At 33.9% G+C, this 17,997-nt stretch overlaps 1 protein-coding gene across 3 annotated transcripts in view; it reads right to left on the bottom strand.

Moving 5' to 3' along the window:
* The window catches only part of CRIM1 (cysteine rich transmembrane BMP regulator 1), a 148,707-nt gene that overhangs the window by 56,216 nt on the left and 74,494 nt on the right, over positions 1 to 17,997 (bottom strand). For all 3 annotated transcript variants that reach the window (XM_039353321.1, XM_039353322.1, XM_039353323.1), the window contains 2 exons: positions 12,131 to 12,373; positions 952 to 1,072 (listed from right to left, as the gene is read on the bottom strand). In XM_039353321.1, the coding sequence (XP_039209255.1) occupies positions 952 to 1,072; positions 12,131 to 12,373 (364 nt within the window). The remainder of the gene's footprint in view (positions 1 to 951; positions 1,073 to 12,130; positions 12,374 to 17,997) is intronic.

Consider the following 17,997-nt stretch of genomic DNA (forward strand, 5'->3'; position numbering starts at 1 on the left):
TGAACAAGCGAGATGATACCTCCCGCCTACCAGCCATTTGGAAACCTGCCCTTATTGACAAACGACTCCCTAACCCCAAAATCTTAAACCCCTCTGCAACTCAGACTAACCTGAGCACAACCAAACAGAACACTCCCCCAGCCAATCAGAGCACAGCCAAGCCCCTAACCATTCAGAACACACCTCCACCCAATCAGAACACAGCCAAGCTCCCATCCAATCAGTTCATACCCTCACTGGCAGTTAAAAGGAAGAAACAGCTAAAAACCACACATTGCTGCTCAAAGCAAGAAGCTAAAAACACCAGCCTGAAGATGACGAATGGGACTTCGTCGAAACGTTGCCAAGACACTTCCAATTTTACGCGGGAGAAAACCCGAACAACCAAAGACATATATATATATATATATATATATATATATATATATATATATATACACACACACACACACACACACACACATATACACACATATAAGATTTACTGAAAACACACACACACACATACACGCATATAAGATTTACTGAAAACACACACACACACATACACGCATATAAGATTTACTGAAAACACTTGATACTAAGATAGCCCAACATAATACTTCAAAGATTTTAGGGTAACCCGAAGTATCAAACTTGACACCCATAAAGCCTATTTATACATATCACAAATGTTTCATATTAAATAAAGCTGTATTTTTGTTTTTTCAAAATAGATTTTCCTCAAAACACAGGACTGAAAGGCGGCTATTCCAGAGCTGACAGTCATTCACATTTCTCACAGAATGATTATTCAATCTAGGAAACCTTCCATTTTAAACCCAACTTTCTTTATTAACATTAGCTAACGTAGTAACTTAATAATCAGTATACTAATATACTTAACTTTTTCTGTCACAAGTTTAGCTTCAGTATATTGACTGTGATATGATGACATCAGATATAACAAACCTTGTGGGAAGAGTGCAACATCCATCAGCTGTCAGCCTGACTTGAGTTTCATAGCTATCCACAGGACAGGCAACTTGCTGAAGAGGAGGGCAGTCCACTGTACTACAGTCCACGCTGAACACTGGTGGGAAACAATTAAGGTAAGGGAAAAAAATGAAATAATCTCTTTTTAGGAAGCATAATGTTAAAGTCCAACTATTTCATTTACTGGTATGTCATTTGAACTCTGCTGCTGGAGAAGACTAAATAAGATCACATTTAACCAGGAAAATAAACAAATGAATTGTTGAACAAATTAAGCCAGAGTTCTCACTCAAGTTCTTACTCAATAATATAGCTTCATCTATATTATTCTGGACACACTGTGTGGAGACATAATTTCCTTGAAGTCCATAATGCTTGGAACAGTTAAAGAAAAAGAAAAGAATAGGCAAGTAGTAGGTTGGATAAATTCTATTAGAATGCCAATGACTACATCATTAAGAGACCTAAAAGTCCAAGTTCAATCAGACTATTCTGCAGAAAATCTATCCATATAGTTGCTAAAGGTCGATGCCAACCTGATGAGATTTTAATCAATCATGTCACAGTATAAACATTAAGTGATATTCATAAAGTTTTAAAATCAGTTGCTCAATTATTATAAATGTAAAGAGTGGGGCTTTGGGAAGTTTTATTTAGGTTTTTTTTAATTCATGGCCAATATGACTGAGTTGCCAAACTCAATTATTTTCAAATTAACTGCCTTTGAATAGATCTGCATAGTTGAATTATGTCAGGTCAATAATCTGAGTTGGACTGATGATTTGAATCAGATTAGACTCAACTCATGTATCTCTAAAAATCAGTCATTTATGTCAACCATATTTGTTGTAATGCAGGTGCTAAATGATGCATGGTTTTGAGATCCTATTATTCGTGCTAGAAGATCTACACAAGTTTGTTAGGCTTGCTCGGGAACATGTCCAACAGAACTGTAATTAAAAATATAAAATAGGTAATGATGAGCAAAATTTGCGAAGTGTGCAGTGAAGCTTTATACCAGGCAAGGGATGTGCAGACTTGATTTAGTGGGTCACTGAGAAATGTATGAATGTGGAAAAGAAAGCTTATTGTACATTTCTTGTTTTGGGAAGTTAATATGATGAAGTTAATAGACTAGAATAATGGGATGTTTTGCACAAATATTACAACTTGTTGCTGAATATGTTAAAAGCATTATATATTGGCAATAAAGATGAAATAGTTCAGTGAGCAGGGAGAAAATTAAGGATATCAGATATTTTCTTTCACTGTTAAATCTATTTATGGATAAAGGAATAACACTAGAGGAGTGCTAGCTGGGATCACGAATGTGTCTATACATTTGAATGCATATGATACTGTGTTGTTGGCTGACAATTTGCAGAAAGCATTAGAAAGGTTGAATGAATATGAAAATTAATGCATAAGAGATTAAGATGCTTTGAAAGGGAAACAGAATTAACAACTGGAAATATAAAAATGGTAAAAAAATCAGAGCAAGAAGATGAATTTGTGCAACTTGATAGAACGTTTACTTATAGCCATAGAGATAGAGAAATTATAAGATGTACAAATGCTGGTGGAACAATATACTGTATTGGGTGTTAAGGGGTCTGCTGTAAGGAGTGAATGCTGCTAAGAATGGGAGCATGCTTCTTCTTTCTTTGTTATATGAAAGTAAGAGCTGGATAGAGGAAAAAACCTAAAAGTAAATTGTATGAAATTGAAAGAAATGTGTGGCAAAACAATGAAAGATAAGATTAAGAACAAATGCATGATGACACAAAACAAAGTGATCAATACTGAATAAGCATGTTTACAGAGAGAAAAAATGAGGATTCAACTGCGTATCAAATATATTAGGAAGAAGAGTAAATGCATTAAGACTAATGGAAAAACTGAGAAATTTATACTGAGATGAAGCTGAGTTCTTCAAAAACAGAGAGTTAAGAAGTTTAAAAAAGAAAAAGCAATACATGGAATAATGTATGAACTTGGTACAAGCAAATATGATTAACAAGGATAGAAAAATAAGAAGAGTTACATTGAATGATGTAGATATAAACTGAATTTATCTATGTTTCCTTTTTATCTCACATTTAATTTCATTTGGTTAATGTCTTTTTCTATGCTTTACTTCCCTTATCTCAAAAAGAACAGAATGATGAATATGTAGGTGAGTATAAGACAACTAAGTGATGGGCGTGTAGGTCTCTAGATTTATTCCAGCATACTTAATATTTTCTTGAGCCTACTCACATGTAGATTTTCATAAATATATTTTTGTCATGTGATGGAATATGATTGTGCCTGCTATCAGCACAAGTGCTAATATTATGATTCTGAGTTCCAAGTAACATAAAATATATACCTAGCTGTTCTACAAGTTGTTACATCAAAAATTAACTCAATTGGATTATAAATCTAATATTATGATGGGTGATTGGAATGGTATTTTAGATTCAAGTAAAGAGAAGAAGGGATTTTTTAAAACTTCCAATCATTCTAAATTACCTAAAGTTTTTTTTGACCTGAAAGATGATTTGGAACTTAGAGACATTTGGCGAGAACGGAATATGGAGGACAGAGATTTTACTTTTTTTTTGGATAGGCATCAATCGTTTTCCAGAATTGATTTTTTTTAAATTACTACTGATCTTTTCTCCACGGTCAAGAATGCTAAGATCTTTCCTAGAACATTGTCGGATCATAGTCCTGTATGGTTGGAGTTATTTGCTGAAGATGGGAATAGAAGATCTTGGAGACTGAACAAAAATTTATTTAGATATGAGGGGCTTTCGCAGAAATGTAGAGAACATTTGTAGGAATTTTTTGTTTGAATATGCATAAAGATACTTTGATGGCAATGGTTTGGGATACTAGTAAAGCTTATATGAGAGGGGTTTTGATTCATATGAATAATGGATATAGGCGTAAGCAGATGCAAAAACGTAAAGAGTTGGAAGAAGAGATTAAATTGAAGGAGAAGGCTTTTATTTTGAACCCATTGGATAATAGATTAAAGGTTTCTATAAATATGTTGAAAGAGCAATTTAATATGTTAATGGCTGATCAGATCGCAACTAATTTGCGTTATATGAAACATAATACGTTTTGTAATGCAAACAAGCCTGGTAGGTGGTTGGCTTATCAATTATGGAAGAAACAGAAATCATGTATTATAGAGAAAATAGAATATAAAGGTAAAGAGGTATATCAACAAAAGTTGATTAAAAGGAGTTTTTTAGATTTTTATACAAAATTATACACTAGTGAAAATATACAAGCTTTAGATATAGATAAGTACTACAGGCAGCACATTTTCCTAGACTTTCAAATGAGATGAATTGTTTAATTACTTCTGAGGAAATTATTTTGGCAATTAAACAGTTAAAAGTGGGTAAGGCTCCTGGTACAGATGGATTAACAGCAATTTATTATAAAATATTATCTGAAGAGATGATAGAACCATTAAAGGAACTTTTTAATAGTATCCAGATTGGAGGAGAAGTGCCTCTGTCTTGGAGAAGGGCTTTTATATCGTTGATTCCAAAGGAGGACCAAGACCTTACCCAGCCTAAGAATTATAGACCTATATCACTTTTGAATACAGATTATAAGATTTTTTTCGAAAATATTGGCAAATAGATTAATGCAAGTTTTGAAGCAAATGATTCATAGTGATCAATCTGGATTTATAATTGGAAGATATATGAAATATAATGTAAGACAAATTGTTAATTTAATTGAGTATTTGGATAAGAACAATCAAGCCCCTGTGGCATTGATATTTTTGGATGCTGAAAAAGCTTTTGATCAGTTGAATTGGCAATTTTTATTGAAGGTTGTTGATAAAATGAATTTTGGGGATAAATTTTTATATTCTCTTAGGGCTATATACTAACAATAATCGGCACAAATCATAATTAATGGGGGATTAACAGAGGCATTTAAAATTGAAAAGAGTACAAGACAGGGATGTCCATTGTCGCCATTGTTGTTTGTTTTAACAATGAAGATTTTACTGATTAAAATTTGTGAATCAACTATAATAAAGGGAATAAAAATAAAAAAGAATGATTATAGGTTGAGAGCCCTTGCGGATAACTTGGCTGTGACACTATCTCAACCGATTCAATAGGTTATAGATTTGATGGAAATTATAACTCAGTATGGGAAAGTTTCTGGTTTTAAGGTAAATAATAATAAGACTAAAATATTATCTAAAAATATGATTATTAAGGAAATGGAAATGTTAGTTAGATTGACAGGTTTTTTTTTTATTATTGAAAATTTTTACATTTTACAAAAACAAATCCCCTTCCCATACCCCCCCCCAACCCTACCTCACCCCCCCCTTCCCAACCTCCCAAACCCTCCCCTGGACTTCCCAGAGCTGAGTACAGGCTTAATTAAAAAAAAAAAAAACTTAAAACACTTTTAAAAACCTAAACAAATTTAAGTACAATCATCATTCTATATAAACTCCCTCCAAAAACACAAATTTAAACATTACTTTCTTTGAATATCTATATCTATAGTGTAAAATCTAATTTCTCCCTCTTTCTTTATCCTAAAACGAAAAAATAAACATATAAACCTTTGTTATACCATTAAAACTAAATACTCTTAAAAAACTTAAAGTAAATACATATTTCCTTCAATCTTCATAATCTTCTCTCCTATCCAAAAAGAAAAAACTTAAAAAACCTATAAGTCCTAAACAAATCTAAGCACATTTAATTAAACAAATTATTTTCTCTTAAAAATATTAATAATAATATTTAAAAACTAGAAACACTTTTAAATCCTAAACAAATCTAAATACAATCATCATTCTATATAAACTCCCTCCAAAAACACAAATTTAAACATTACTTTCTTTCCTAAACAAATCTAGACATTTAATTAAACAAATTATTTTCTCTTAAAAATATTAATAATATTTAAAAACCAAATTTAAGCATACTTAAAACTTGAACAAGTTATACTCCCTTCAAAACACAAATTTAAACATTACTTAAAATTTAAAACATTAGAATCCCCTCACTAAAATGAGCAAATTATAATCCCTTCAAAACACAAATTTAAACAATATTATCATTAAAGGTTCAAAACTTAAAACAACAAAATTCCCTTATACGCCTATCCATAATAAACACATTAAACATTTCAATCTTCACCAATAACAAATTCCATCCGTAAGAAACTACATCCTTATCAGTCTCAATTATATTAGTATTATTATTAATTATTCACATTCCAGTTTTTTCCATTCTCCATTCTTCCATTCTTCCATTTCCATTCTCCATTCTTGTATCAAACTCGTAAGAAATGCTGCAAGTTCTGCCTTAGGAGACTGCTCCAAAATTCCTGAATCTCCCATCGACTCCGAAGCCAATACAGGTAAGGGTTCCTTGAATTCCTCCTTGTGTTGGTCTTTACAATTGTAAGTTGTACAAGTTATCCTCTGCCCGTTCCTCTCTTGTTGATGCCCCTCAAACTGAGATTTCCCAATTTCCATTTCAGGCAGCAATTCCACCCTTGAAGATTGCTCCAAAGACTTTGTAGGTCTAACATCTCCCAGAGATTCAGAGACCACTGAATATGAAACTTCCTTAACCTTCTTCTGTTGCTGCTTTTCTTTGGAATTGTATGCTGCACAAGTTGTCTTCTGCTCCTCAACCTGGACTTGTTGAGGCCTCTCACACAAAAATTCGCCAGTTTTCATAAATATAGGCTCTTCAAGCTGTAATTCTACATTCTTTTCTTCCAAAGCTTTAAACTTAGTAGATGGCGATGAACATACCCCCAGGACCGAAGTATAAAAATCTTTTGCTTGAGAAACAGTATTAAGTCTATAACATGTCCCCAGGTAGTTCACTACCATTCCAGTCGGAACATCCCATCTGAATAAAATTTTTCTCTTTTTAAGTTCATTTGCTAGAAAAGCAAACTCCTTTCTTCTTCTTAAAATTTTAGATGGGATCTCCTTAAAAATTATAACATCTTGTGAAGCAATTTGAAATCTCTTCTTATAATAGGCTTGCACAATTTCATTGCGTAAAGATCTTTTACCAAAGTAAATTACCACATCTCTTGGCAGATTCTTCTGTGCTGCCACCACAGAGTTAACCCTAAATAATTTTTCAATTTCACTAAGTATTCCCTCTTTTTCTTTATTCAAAATCAATGCAAAGTCCTTTGCAACCATCTCTTTCAGATCTCCTTGCAAAGACTCTCCCAGGCCCCTAATTCTTAAGGCATATTCCATTTGTCCATATTGAAGCATAAGAATCTCATTTTCCATTTCTTTTTCCATACTTTCAATTTTCCCCTCCATTATGTCCACTTTTTCAGCTACCTCTTCCACATGGGAGTTCACCTTTTCAAGAACAGAAGCAACTCCTTCTAAAGCCAAAACAAAATCTTGTCTCAAGATCTTATTATTTTCCTCTAAAATCTTTTTCATTTCTGCCCTAATTTGAATTATAACATCTCCCATCATGTCTTGCAAATCCTTCATAGTTATTAGCTGACCCCCAGAAGAGGGTGAAACTGTTGATTTAGAAGCTGTAGAAATCCCTGGACAGATTGACAGGTTTTGAAATAGTGAAAAAGGTTAAATATCTGGGAGTATATATTACAGCCTCTAATGTAAAATTGTATAAAAATAATTATGAAATATTATGGTTAAAAGTACAAAAGGACTTAAACAATTGGAAAAAATTACAATTATCTTTGTTGGGAAAAATTGCAGCTGTTAAAATGAATGTTCTACCAAAGTTTCTTTTCTTGTTTCAAATGATACCTATTTTGAAAAAAGATGCCAATTTGGATGAATGGCAGAAGGGCATTAATAAATTCATTTGGGCGGGGAAAAAACAAGAGTTAAATTTAAGATCTTACAAGATGCACGGGAAAGAGGACTTAAGGCGCCTAATTTGAAATTATATCTTGAGGGATGGGATGGCATACTTAATTTATAATAAAAAAGTTGACCAAGCTTTTAAATCTCATATTTTAAGAAGTGCTTTATTGCGTGTCTGAAAGAAGTATTATTATAAATTAAATTATAAAATACCAATCTGGGGGATTCCTGGACACGTAATAGAGGGGGTATCTATGGGTGTGAATTTGGACAGGATTTCTTATAAGGAACTATTTAGATTGGTAGGGAATGATTGGCAATTAAAATCGTTAGTTGAGTTAAAGCAAGAAAATATTGTACAGTCTTAGTTTCAGTATAATCAATTGTTGGCTAGGTGGAAGTTAGATCAAAAGGTTGGTATTACCTTAATGGATGAGAATTTGGTAATACAGATTAAAGATCAAAATCGAGCGCATATAAAGAGAATTTATAATGCTTTAATAGAATTGGATTCAGAATTGGATTTAGTTAAAGATTGTATGGTAAAATGGGCCCAAAATATTCAAGAACCGATTCCATTGGATATATGGGAGGTAATTTGGGTTAGAAATGTAAAATTTACCCAGGCCCAAAATTTAAGAGAAAATTTTTACAAAATGTTTTATAGATGGCATCTGGATCCTAAAAAGTTGTCTTGTATGTATCCTAATTTACAGCTCAAATGTTGGAGATGTGGTAGCTTGGATGCTACTTATTTTCATATCTGGTGGACTTGTAGAAATATAAAAGCTTTTTGGATTAAGATTTGGTGGAACATTCAAAAGATTTTTAGGAGAAAGATAAAGTTTACTCCACAATTATTTTTATTGGGAGTTATTGTAGATTGTGATGTTAAAGAAATTAATTTGATGTTGAATTTAATAACAGCTGCGAGGTTATTGATAGAGCAATATTGGAAGGAGGATTATTTGCCTACTATAGAAGAATGGATGCTTAAAGTGTCAAATTTAGCAGAAATGGCGAAAATTTCTGCTTACTTGAAGGATCATTCACAAGAAAGATACATTTCGGTCTGGAGAAGATGGATAGATTATATTCAAAATAAATATGGGACTAAAAAGTTCTATCTAGTTTATGAGTAAATTTTAGCGTATTATTTTTATTAATAGTTTACTATAGTAGTATTTTTATTAGTTTTATTATTATTTTTAGTATTAGTATTGTTAACAATTTGGATATTGTATTGTTTAATAATATCAACTTGTTTATATTATTATGTATATTTTTAATTTGTTTATACCTATGTTAAAGGGGAGTTAAAGCGCATTATGGACTTGGTTATTTATATAGTTGGTTAATGTTAGTTAGAGTTTGATTATTATATTTGTAACCCTGTACTCAGCTCTGGGAAGTGGGGGAGGGAGAGGGGGAGGTTTAGGGTGGGTGGGTTTTGGGGTGTATACTGTAATTTTTATAAAACACATACAAAACATATATATATATATATATATATATATATATATATATATATATATATATATATATATATATATATATATTATATATATATATACACACACACACACACACACACATATATATATATATATACACACACACACACACACACACACATATATATACACACATACATACATACATACATACATACATACATACATACATATATATATATATATATATCAAATCTTGGAATTATACATATACTTGTCAAGGCTGATGGGAGTATAAGTGCTTCCTAGGCTAGAGGTGGCTATTGTATCTTGGCTACCAAAGGCCCTCATGCAATTCAATTGTTCATTAATTTGGAAGTTCAAGATGGAGAAGTTTAGATGCAACTGCAGAGAACAAATGTGTATTTCTCTGACTTTACACCCTATATGGTAAGCAATTATTATATTTGAAGTTTCATTCTTGTTTGCAGTAAACATTCTCATCTAGCCAAGCTGGGTCTGGGAATCTTTTGGCAAGTTTAGCCAAGAAAAACCTAAGTGTCTGGAAATCTGAGATTTATTGCATGGGCATGAAACATCAACAAAACCCCCTGGTTCTGAGAACTTTCCATCTCTTGCTCTGGATGGGGTTGCATTGTCCCATATAGAACCTACATGTAATTTGAGGAGATCCATCTGGACTCAAGGCTTCTATTCAAAGAACAGATGGCAGCTGTGACCAGAGGTTTTTGGACAGTTTGTTGTATGCTGATTGTACCTGTCCCTGGACTGAAATGCTCACAATCACGGTGTCATGGTGCCTACCCTCTAGAACAGAGATCACCAACTTTTTCATGCTGGTGGCCTGGAGGGAAAGGGAGCAGTTGTGAAATTTGAGCACATATGAGTGCACACAAACAGGGCCACATGTGAACAGGGCCATGTGTACTCACATGGCGTTAGCAGCCCTGTTTGCGCAGGTGCGCAGATGTTAGCTGCCACTGCCACTGCTAGCTCTCCGTTCATGTGGAAATGGGCCATGCAACCCGCATGGCACTAGTGGCCCTGTTTGTGCAGGCATGCAGGGCTAGCCATTGCCTTTGTTAGTGCCGCATGCATGCACAAACAAGCCGCACAACCTGCACAGCGCTAGCGGCCCCGTTTGCACACGTGTGCATGTGCTAACTGCTACCTCTGCTAGCGTCGTGTGCATGCGCAAACGGGCTGTGCAACCCACGCGTGCTAGCACACCTATTTGCGCAGACATGCAGGCACTAGCCACCACAACTGCTAGAACCACACGCAGACGCAAACGGGTCTGCTGGCTCTAGCGCAGTGTTTCTCAACCTTGATAATTTTAAGGCATGTGGACTTCAACTCCCAGTTCTGGGAGTTGAAGTCCTCATGCCTTAAAATTGCCAAGGTTGAGAAACACTGCTCTAGTGGAAGTATGGGTGAGCAGGCCACACTCCCGCAGTGGGCCAGCGGACCATAGGTTGGGGATCCCTGCTCTAAAACATTATCTCCTTGAGATCAGGCTTCCACTGACCCTAAATTTGTTAGATTTGTATCCTGCCTTATGTATAGGAGTTCAAGATGGCATTCAATGCACTCCCCCTTCCTACTGTTCCCTACAACAAAAACTCTGTGGAAGAGGTTGAACCAAAAGAGAGTGATTGTCAGACCCCAAACCAAAAATGACATGTGCAGATTCTTCCAAACTGAATTCTTTAACTGTTTCATATCTATAAACAAAATCTTGCAAAACTGAATGCTGTACCATTTGCATCTATCATAGAGTCCATAACTATCAGGGAGGGGCTGTGTTTACTTTCCTTCTCTCACATGTAATATTCAGACTGAATTGCCTTTTACTTCTCTAGAATATACTCCTTCCTTCCTGGGAATCCACCTCTTCACTACATTCCATCACAGTGACTGAGCCAAAGTCACCCAATGAGCCCTCATGGCTGAAATGGACTTGATTTTCCTCAATGGCAACTTGTAGTGTTAACCACAACTACTACGTCACAGTGACTCATTTTTTTTTTTTACTCAGTTCTTTTGAGTTTCCAAAATATTTAATTCCAATGACTATATTTTATTTAGTTAAAGGGCCAGAATGTAAGCAACTGTCGTTACGCCTATGGTATATTTTCAAACAGTTGAGAATACTTCTCAGACTATAAATACTATCATAATCTAGCCATATATATTCTTCAGACTGTATTTTCTATTATACAGATAAAGGTGATAAAATAATAAAATCATTACTCTGTGTGGCTGTGTTTAGAACAAACATTTTGCAAGAACATTGGGAACCTCTCTGCAACCTCAGCACAAAACTAGAATACATAGCTGGATTTTTTTTCCAGTCTGACTAACTCATGGATTCAGATTGTTTTAAAGATGATTTCAAAGACAAATTACAATCACTACACACTGCAATCTGTCTTTTTCTGAACCAACAAAAAGACTATCTGACTACCTCATGAATTTATATGTCAATACACAGGTTAATAGCCTGCTTCCTCATCTGATCTTTCACTATGTTCCCCCCCCCCCGTTTCTGAGAATCCTCTCAAAGACTGAACAATTCTGACATAGTCAAACTTTCAGGCCAGCCATATTTTAAATATCTGCCTCATTTAATTGGTAGGAACTTTATTATTAGGGTTTTTGTGTTTTAAACAATGTGATATGGAAATGTTGGTCTAGAAGTCTTTTGTTTCAATAGTGGGAACAGGCATATATAAGAGTCCATATTAAATTATATATAAGCTTTGGAAAAACTGATCAGGATGGGACAGAAAAGAAGAGTACACCTTACCTGGTTTACATTCATAGAAATCGCAGCATTCCCCTGGTTTTCCTGATGCTTTAGAAACCAATATATTCAAATAGCCGGGTTGGCAGACCTTCCTCAAACATCCTGCAGGATTGCAAACACAGCGGCTTGGAAGAGGACAGCATTCTCCAGGGGGAGCATAGCCTTCAATCAGAATAGAGTCCTCTGGGCAGCGTGGAGAAAACTGCACTTCACAACGTGCTTTGGAGCAGTCCGGTTTTTCTTCTGAAAGCAAGAGAGTAAGCGTGTGTCAGGAAGATATTACCTGATATTTGAAGCTTCACAGTGACAAAAAGTCGTGCATACATATTTTAAAAGTTCTTCTTCTTTTTAATAATGCCACCTACCCAGCCAGCTTACAATGCAGTAGTGATTCTTGAAGAACAGAAAAGTTCATAAAGAAGATGGTTTTACAAGGGATATTTCTAATAAACATTTTCCTTAAAGATGCATGTTTGCCTGCTTGATTTTTTTTCTTACAAAAAATATCCTGAATCAAAATTCCATGAGACAAGATAATCACTTGTACTCCTTATAGAGATGAAGACAATGATCACACAGAACACTAAAAATATTTGGTTGTCTTAAGGACAGAAGCCTAGCCAAGTCTCTACATATTTAGACTATTTGTCTATTTCTTAGTGAAGACTACATTATTCCTTAAAATCTTTTTGAAAAAAAATTCCAGGTGGATTATAGGTGAGAGTTATTTGAATTGCAACCATTTACTACATGGGGGGTTCCTTGCAAAAAGCGTATTGGCACAAGGCTTACTGTGAACTGAATCAGGTTTCTCAGAAATGTTGGTCTCAGCCGATGGAAGAGTTTAAATTAGTTCTTTAGTTATTATTTTAATAACTTTCATTTTAGCAGAAGTTCATAAAAAAGCTACTATTTCAAACAATAATACAAAATATTTTTAATTTATTTATTTATATTTTTATTTGTATCTGGCCTTTACTATTTTTAGAAATAACTCAAGGTGGCAAACTTATCCAGCACAACTTCCACCTCCTATTTTCCTCACAACAAACTCTGATGTGTATTGATCTGAGAAAGAGTGACTGGCCTAAAGTCATCTAGCTGACTTTCATGGCTAAGGCAGGAGGAGAACTCACTGCTCTCTAGCTTGGTGTCTTAACCATTAGACCAAACTGTCTCAAAAATACCAACAAAACCAGTAATAAAACTCATACTAAAAGCAATAAAAACTGCAGCAGGCTAAATAACCTATTAAAATCAAGTAGATAATGCAATTTTTCATATGCAAACAGATACAATAACTTTTTGTCACATTCCACAAGATCATATAATTGTTTTAAGTCAACGGATTAAATAGGTTTGAACAATGGCAGCAGAGTAAAAGAAATTATGCTGCTTATTTGAGCATAAAAGTTGTTAAAATTTAATTCCTTTTTTGACAATTTATTAATTTTCCTTTGTTTCACATTAGGTATTCTCCATCTTAAAACAAAATACTTAAAGCTGATTAGGAATAAATAAACCATTTTCTGTTACAGTAGTCTTGGATTAACATGAAGAGGCATCCACAGATTTAATCATGAGAATTTTCCCCATTACTGTTTCCACATTCACAGGATTTGGGAAATCAAAGGTTCACAGCAAGGACAAATAGCTAGTGAGATAAGCCAATGCAGTATAATAGTTGAATAGTCTCTCTAGTTTGATTCAGATCTTGTTCTAATGTTTCTCCCATTGATACAAAATGGCTTACATTCTCTATCTGTCTATCAAAGAATAATCAATAGAGAACAGCAGCTTATCACATCTGTCTGTAAGAATCCAGAAGACCACTCTGCTACCAACTAATATAGGCCACTTATGGTGTTAGTAGTAGTTAATAATTGCAATTTTTTCTTTCCCATACAAAGCATGCAGTGTTTTAAAACCTACTTGAAAACAAATGCATAGTAATTGTTGCTAATAAAACATACTTTGTAAAATGGTATGCAAATAATGCTCATATAATCAGCGGCACTGGATGTTATCACACAGCTTGCAGCACACTCCTTCATAATTCTCAGAAACTTTAAATAACTTGCATTATTTCTGGTTTTCTGTTTTCACTTTTGTCAATTCACAAGTTAGATGCAGCTATTCTCTCTCTATACCCAACTTTTTATTAGCTTAACCCCTCATGCAATGTCTACTACTGTCATCTTTGCTAGAGCAAGTGCTGGATCTTCCTTATAACTGGGAGGTGAATCAAAAAGAGCATAATTATTACAATATTTAGTTTTTCAAAGAAGCATAATTATTACACTGTTTAATCTTTTTAAATAACTTGATGCATTAATAAACCCATTATTGTATAAACAATAATATATCAATGCCTCCTTGTAGAATAGTTAGGAATAATTAGTGGGGTAGTGTATCCTTTTTATTTCAGTTGTGCAGTGCTGAACCCATCAAGAAAATGGAAAGGCAAAGACTTGAGCACAATTCTGACCACAGAGCTAAACATTACTAACTAGTTGAGAAATAACTTTGTCCTACCCTTCCTTCTACGGCCACCATCTGCAGCTCATAAGTATCTGAGCAAACATTTAGTAAACATTAGCTGAAAAATGGTCTGGAAAAATCCTGCAACTTTTTAATGGGGCATAATACTTAGGATTTTAGTGAAGTGTTCATGCACGCTGAGGGTAATTATTTCCAATTAATTTTGCATGATAACCTCAAAACATTTATTTAATACAGCAACAATTTCACAATTGAGTTAAGAACATTTAATTGGAAATGTTATAAGGAAGTGTTTACTTGTTATCATTTAGTGACTAAATTGTATTTCCTTTCTTCTTTCCATTTGTCTCCTGAGAACAATAGTGACACTGCAGATTCCTCTCAATATCTTATGAAAGATGTTGTAAAAAGATTGTAGTAAAGACTGTAGTAAAAAATTAATTCTGGGAGTTTGATTACCTTCTTCGGTAATCTGATTGTGGTTTTGTTCCCTATTATCACCCTGCATTAGTGTTAAGTGCTACTTTAGGAACGGAATGGACTAGGGTAAAGTATAAAGATTGTAAAAATTAGCTGATTACATATTGTCCTCATTAAATTATTACTTAATTTTTACAATGTATTCACTATTTTGCAACTGATTTAGCTAATAATTTTTTTTCATTTGTCAAAAGTGTTCAAGTCTCATTGCATTTTAGAGGTTTCCATGTTATCTGGCCACCTGATTGAGGCCTGGGCTATATATCTGCAATCTCCTACTTTATAAGGCTTAACTGGTTTTGAACTTTGCACAAATCTCTCAGCTTCTTGACACAGTGTGGCCAGATAAAAACTTTACTGCAAACTAGTGAACTCAGATGAAATGGTTAGACCTATGTCTGCATGGCAGGCAACCACTATATCTTTTTCCTACCTGTGCCATGTTTCAAAGGACTCTTTGCTCTGCCCCTCATAGTTTTGAAGGCATGTAACAGCTGCCCTGAGAATCTTTCTCTTTCCACTTGTTTCTCACAAATGCTACTGTCCTGCCTGTAATTTGGAGATTATCATAGCTATTTTAATTTGCTTCTAACCTTACAGAAAGAAACCATCACTCCTTTCTCTAGCATAAGTCTAGTTTACTCCTATCTTTACTGCATTGTCAGTGATTTTTACTGTTAATGATATGGAGGTTCTAAGGTATTTCTCAAGGAACAACAAATATCCTATGATTTGCTGATCTCTTTATTATATAGCACGGACTGCCTTCACTGAAAGAATAAAATAGTAAAAACCAAAAACCAGGACAAAAAAAGATCTGAAATAATGGTCAGAAATGCTTTATCCAATGCTAGACTTTCAGAAACAGTATCAAGGAACAAGAAAAGTTGCACATACTGTATAATAGAAATAAAATGAAAATTCAGACATCATCCACAGAAAAATTAAGCTAAAATACTGATGGACAAAAAAAAAAAGAAGAAAGACATAAAATGTTAAAAAAGACATAAAATTTTCAGCCTGAGAGCAATACACAGTCCATAGGGCTACTCCATCTGGATTACCATTTTTCATATTTTTCTTCTCTTGTAACTCTTGAGGATGCTCATATTGCATAGTACAGAACAGGAAAACAACAACAAATATTTATTCATATCTGGAGCATATCTAATTTAAAAACTAGTTTACATGCACAAAGAATTGCTTTTCGACTAGTCTGAAACCAGCAACGAAAAATAAAAGTTACAAATTCAAATAACGTACCACAATTGACAAATCACATTGACAATTTTTGTCAATGAAAATTATTGGGAAATAATCTTAATAAACAACTGGTGTATCTCCAACAAAATGATTGGAAGGCTATATGTAAATATATCAAATATTTTAGAAAAGGCATAAGAGTTACTGAACATTTACTAGTTTAAGTTGTGTTTACAGTAAAAATATAATTTGCTTATTCTAGCTCTGAAATCTAAATCTTTGACCAAACTTGACATGCTAGCTAATGTACAACATGCAAGAATTGCCAGTAAGATAGATGTTCAATGATTTCATATTACATTTTATTATCTGGAACATTTTTGTTTCATCATAGTATTTATGAAATAAAATAATGTTTATTAAAACACTGCATAGCTTATGCATATTTTAAATATGCACAGAAGTAGTCCTCGACTTACAACCCCATTTGGGACTGGAATTTTTATCATAGTCACGGAGGTTGTAAAGTGAGTAATCACATGACTGAACCTGATTTTGTGACTATTTTTACCATGGTTGAAAAGTCAATCCAATTTCCCTAAACCAGCAAAAAAATGTCACAAATTGCAATCATATGATTGAAGGATAATGCAAATGGTCGTAAATGTGAATTGGTTGCCAAGTGCCTGAATTGTGATCACAGAACTGTATGGTGGTGGGTGGGGCAATGGCCTTACGTGTGAGTACAGGTTGTAAAATACTTTTTCCAGAGCCATTGTGACTTTGAACTAATGTTAAATGAATGGACATGTATCAAGGATTACCTGTAATAACAGGCAATATTTATCAGGGCTGTACTAAATCCTTTGGAAAAAGTTCTTTGGAATGGAATTTATTTCTCAAAGCAAAGGGGGTGTGCATTTACAGTGACAACAGGGAGCAATTTTCAAAACTGCACCAGCCTGGGAAAAAAGCATGGCTGCTTTAATAATCAAAAAGGGAGTTTCCTATACTCTCCTCTTTTGAAGAATTTGCACAGCTCTAATATTTGCTAAATTGTGCATTCATATTGTGATTAAAACATGGTTTCATGTTTTCTAAAATCTTACATCCTTTTATATTGTTAAAATCTAATACAAAACACCTTTCTTCCACTTGGAGGTCAACTACAGCTGTCACTGAAACTGATGCCAAACAATAGAAGTACTGTACAGTGACACAAGGGCAGGAAGGAAATATTAAAAGGATTAGAGATAAACAAGAAAAATGATTATCCAGCTGAAGCAGGCAGGCAGACAGGCAATTCTACAGGAATGCAAAATAGTCAAAAAAGGAATTTAGGATATCAAAAGGATAGTTAATTCGATTTTAAAGAGAGATTACATTAGATACACTTTGTATATCATCCCTCACAAATGAACCGATAGAAGTAGAAACTACACCAAGCTTTTATGTAATTGTCAAATCATATCTGGACTCTTGTGTTCAAAAGAGATTTGTTTTAGATTTTTAGAAAGAGGATTTTAGACAACAATGTATTTGTCAAACTGGAACATAAATATGAACAAAGTAAGATGAACATTCATATTTAGTAATACAGTATATTAAGATGACACCAGGAGTACGCACTACACAGGGTTTGCAAGCATTCGAGAATTCTTAATTTGCAAGCATTCCAGATT

This window comes from Crotalus tigris, unplaced genomic scaffold (assembly GCF_016545835.1).
Source record: "Crotalus tigris isolate CLP2741 ecotype Arizona unplaced genomic scaffold, ASM1654583v1 scf7180000018511.580666, whole genome shotgun sequence".
NCBI lineage: Eukaryota > Metazoa > Chordata > Lepidosauria > Squamata > Viperidae > Crotalus > Crotalus tigris.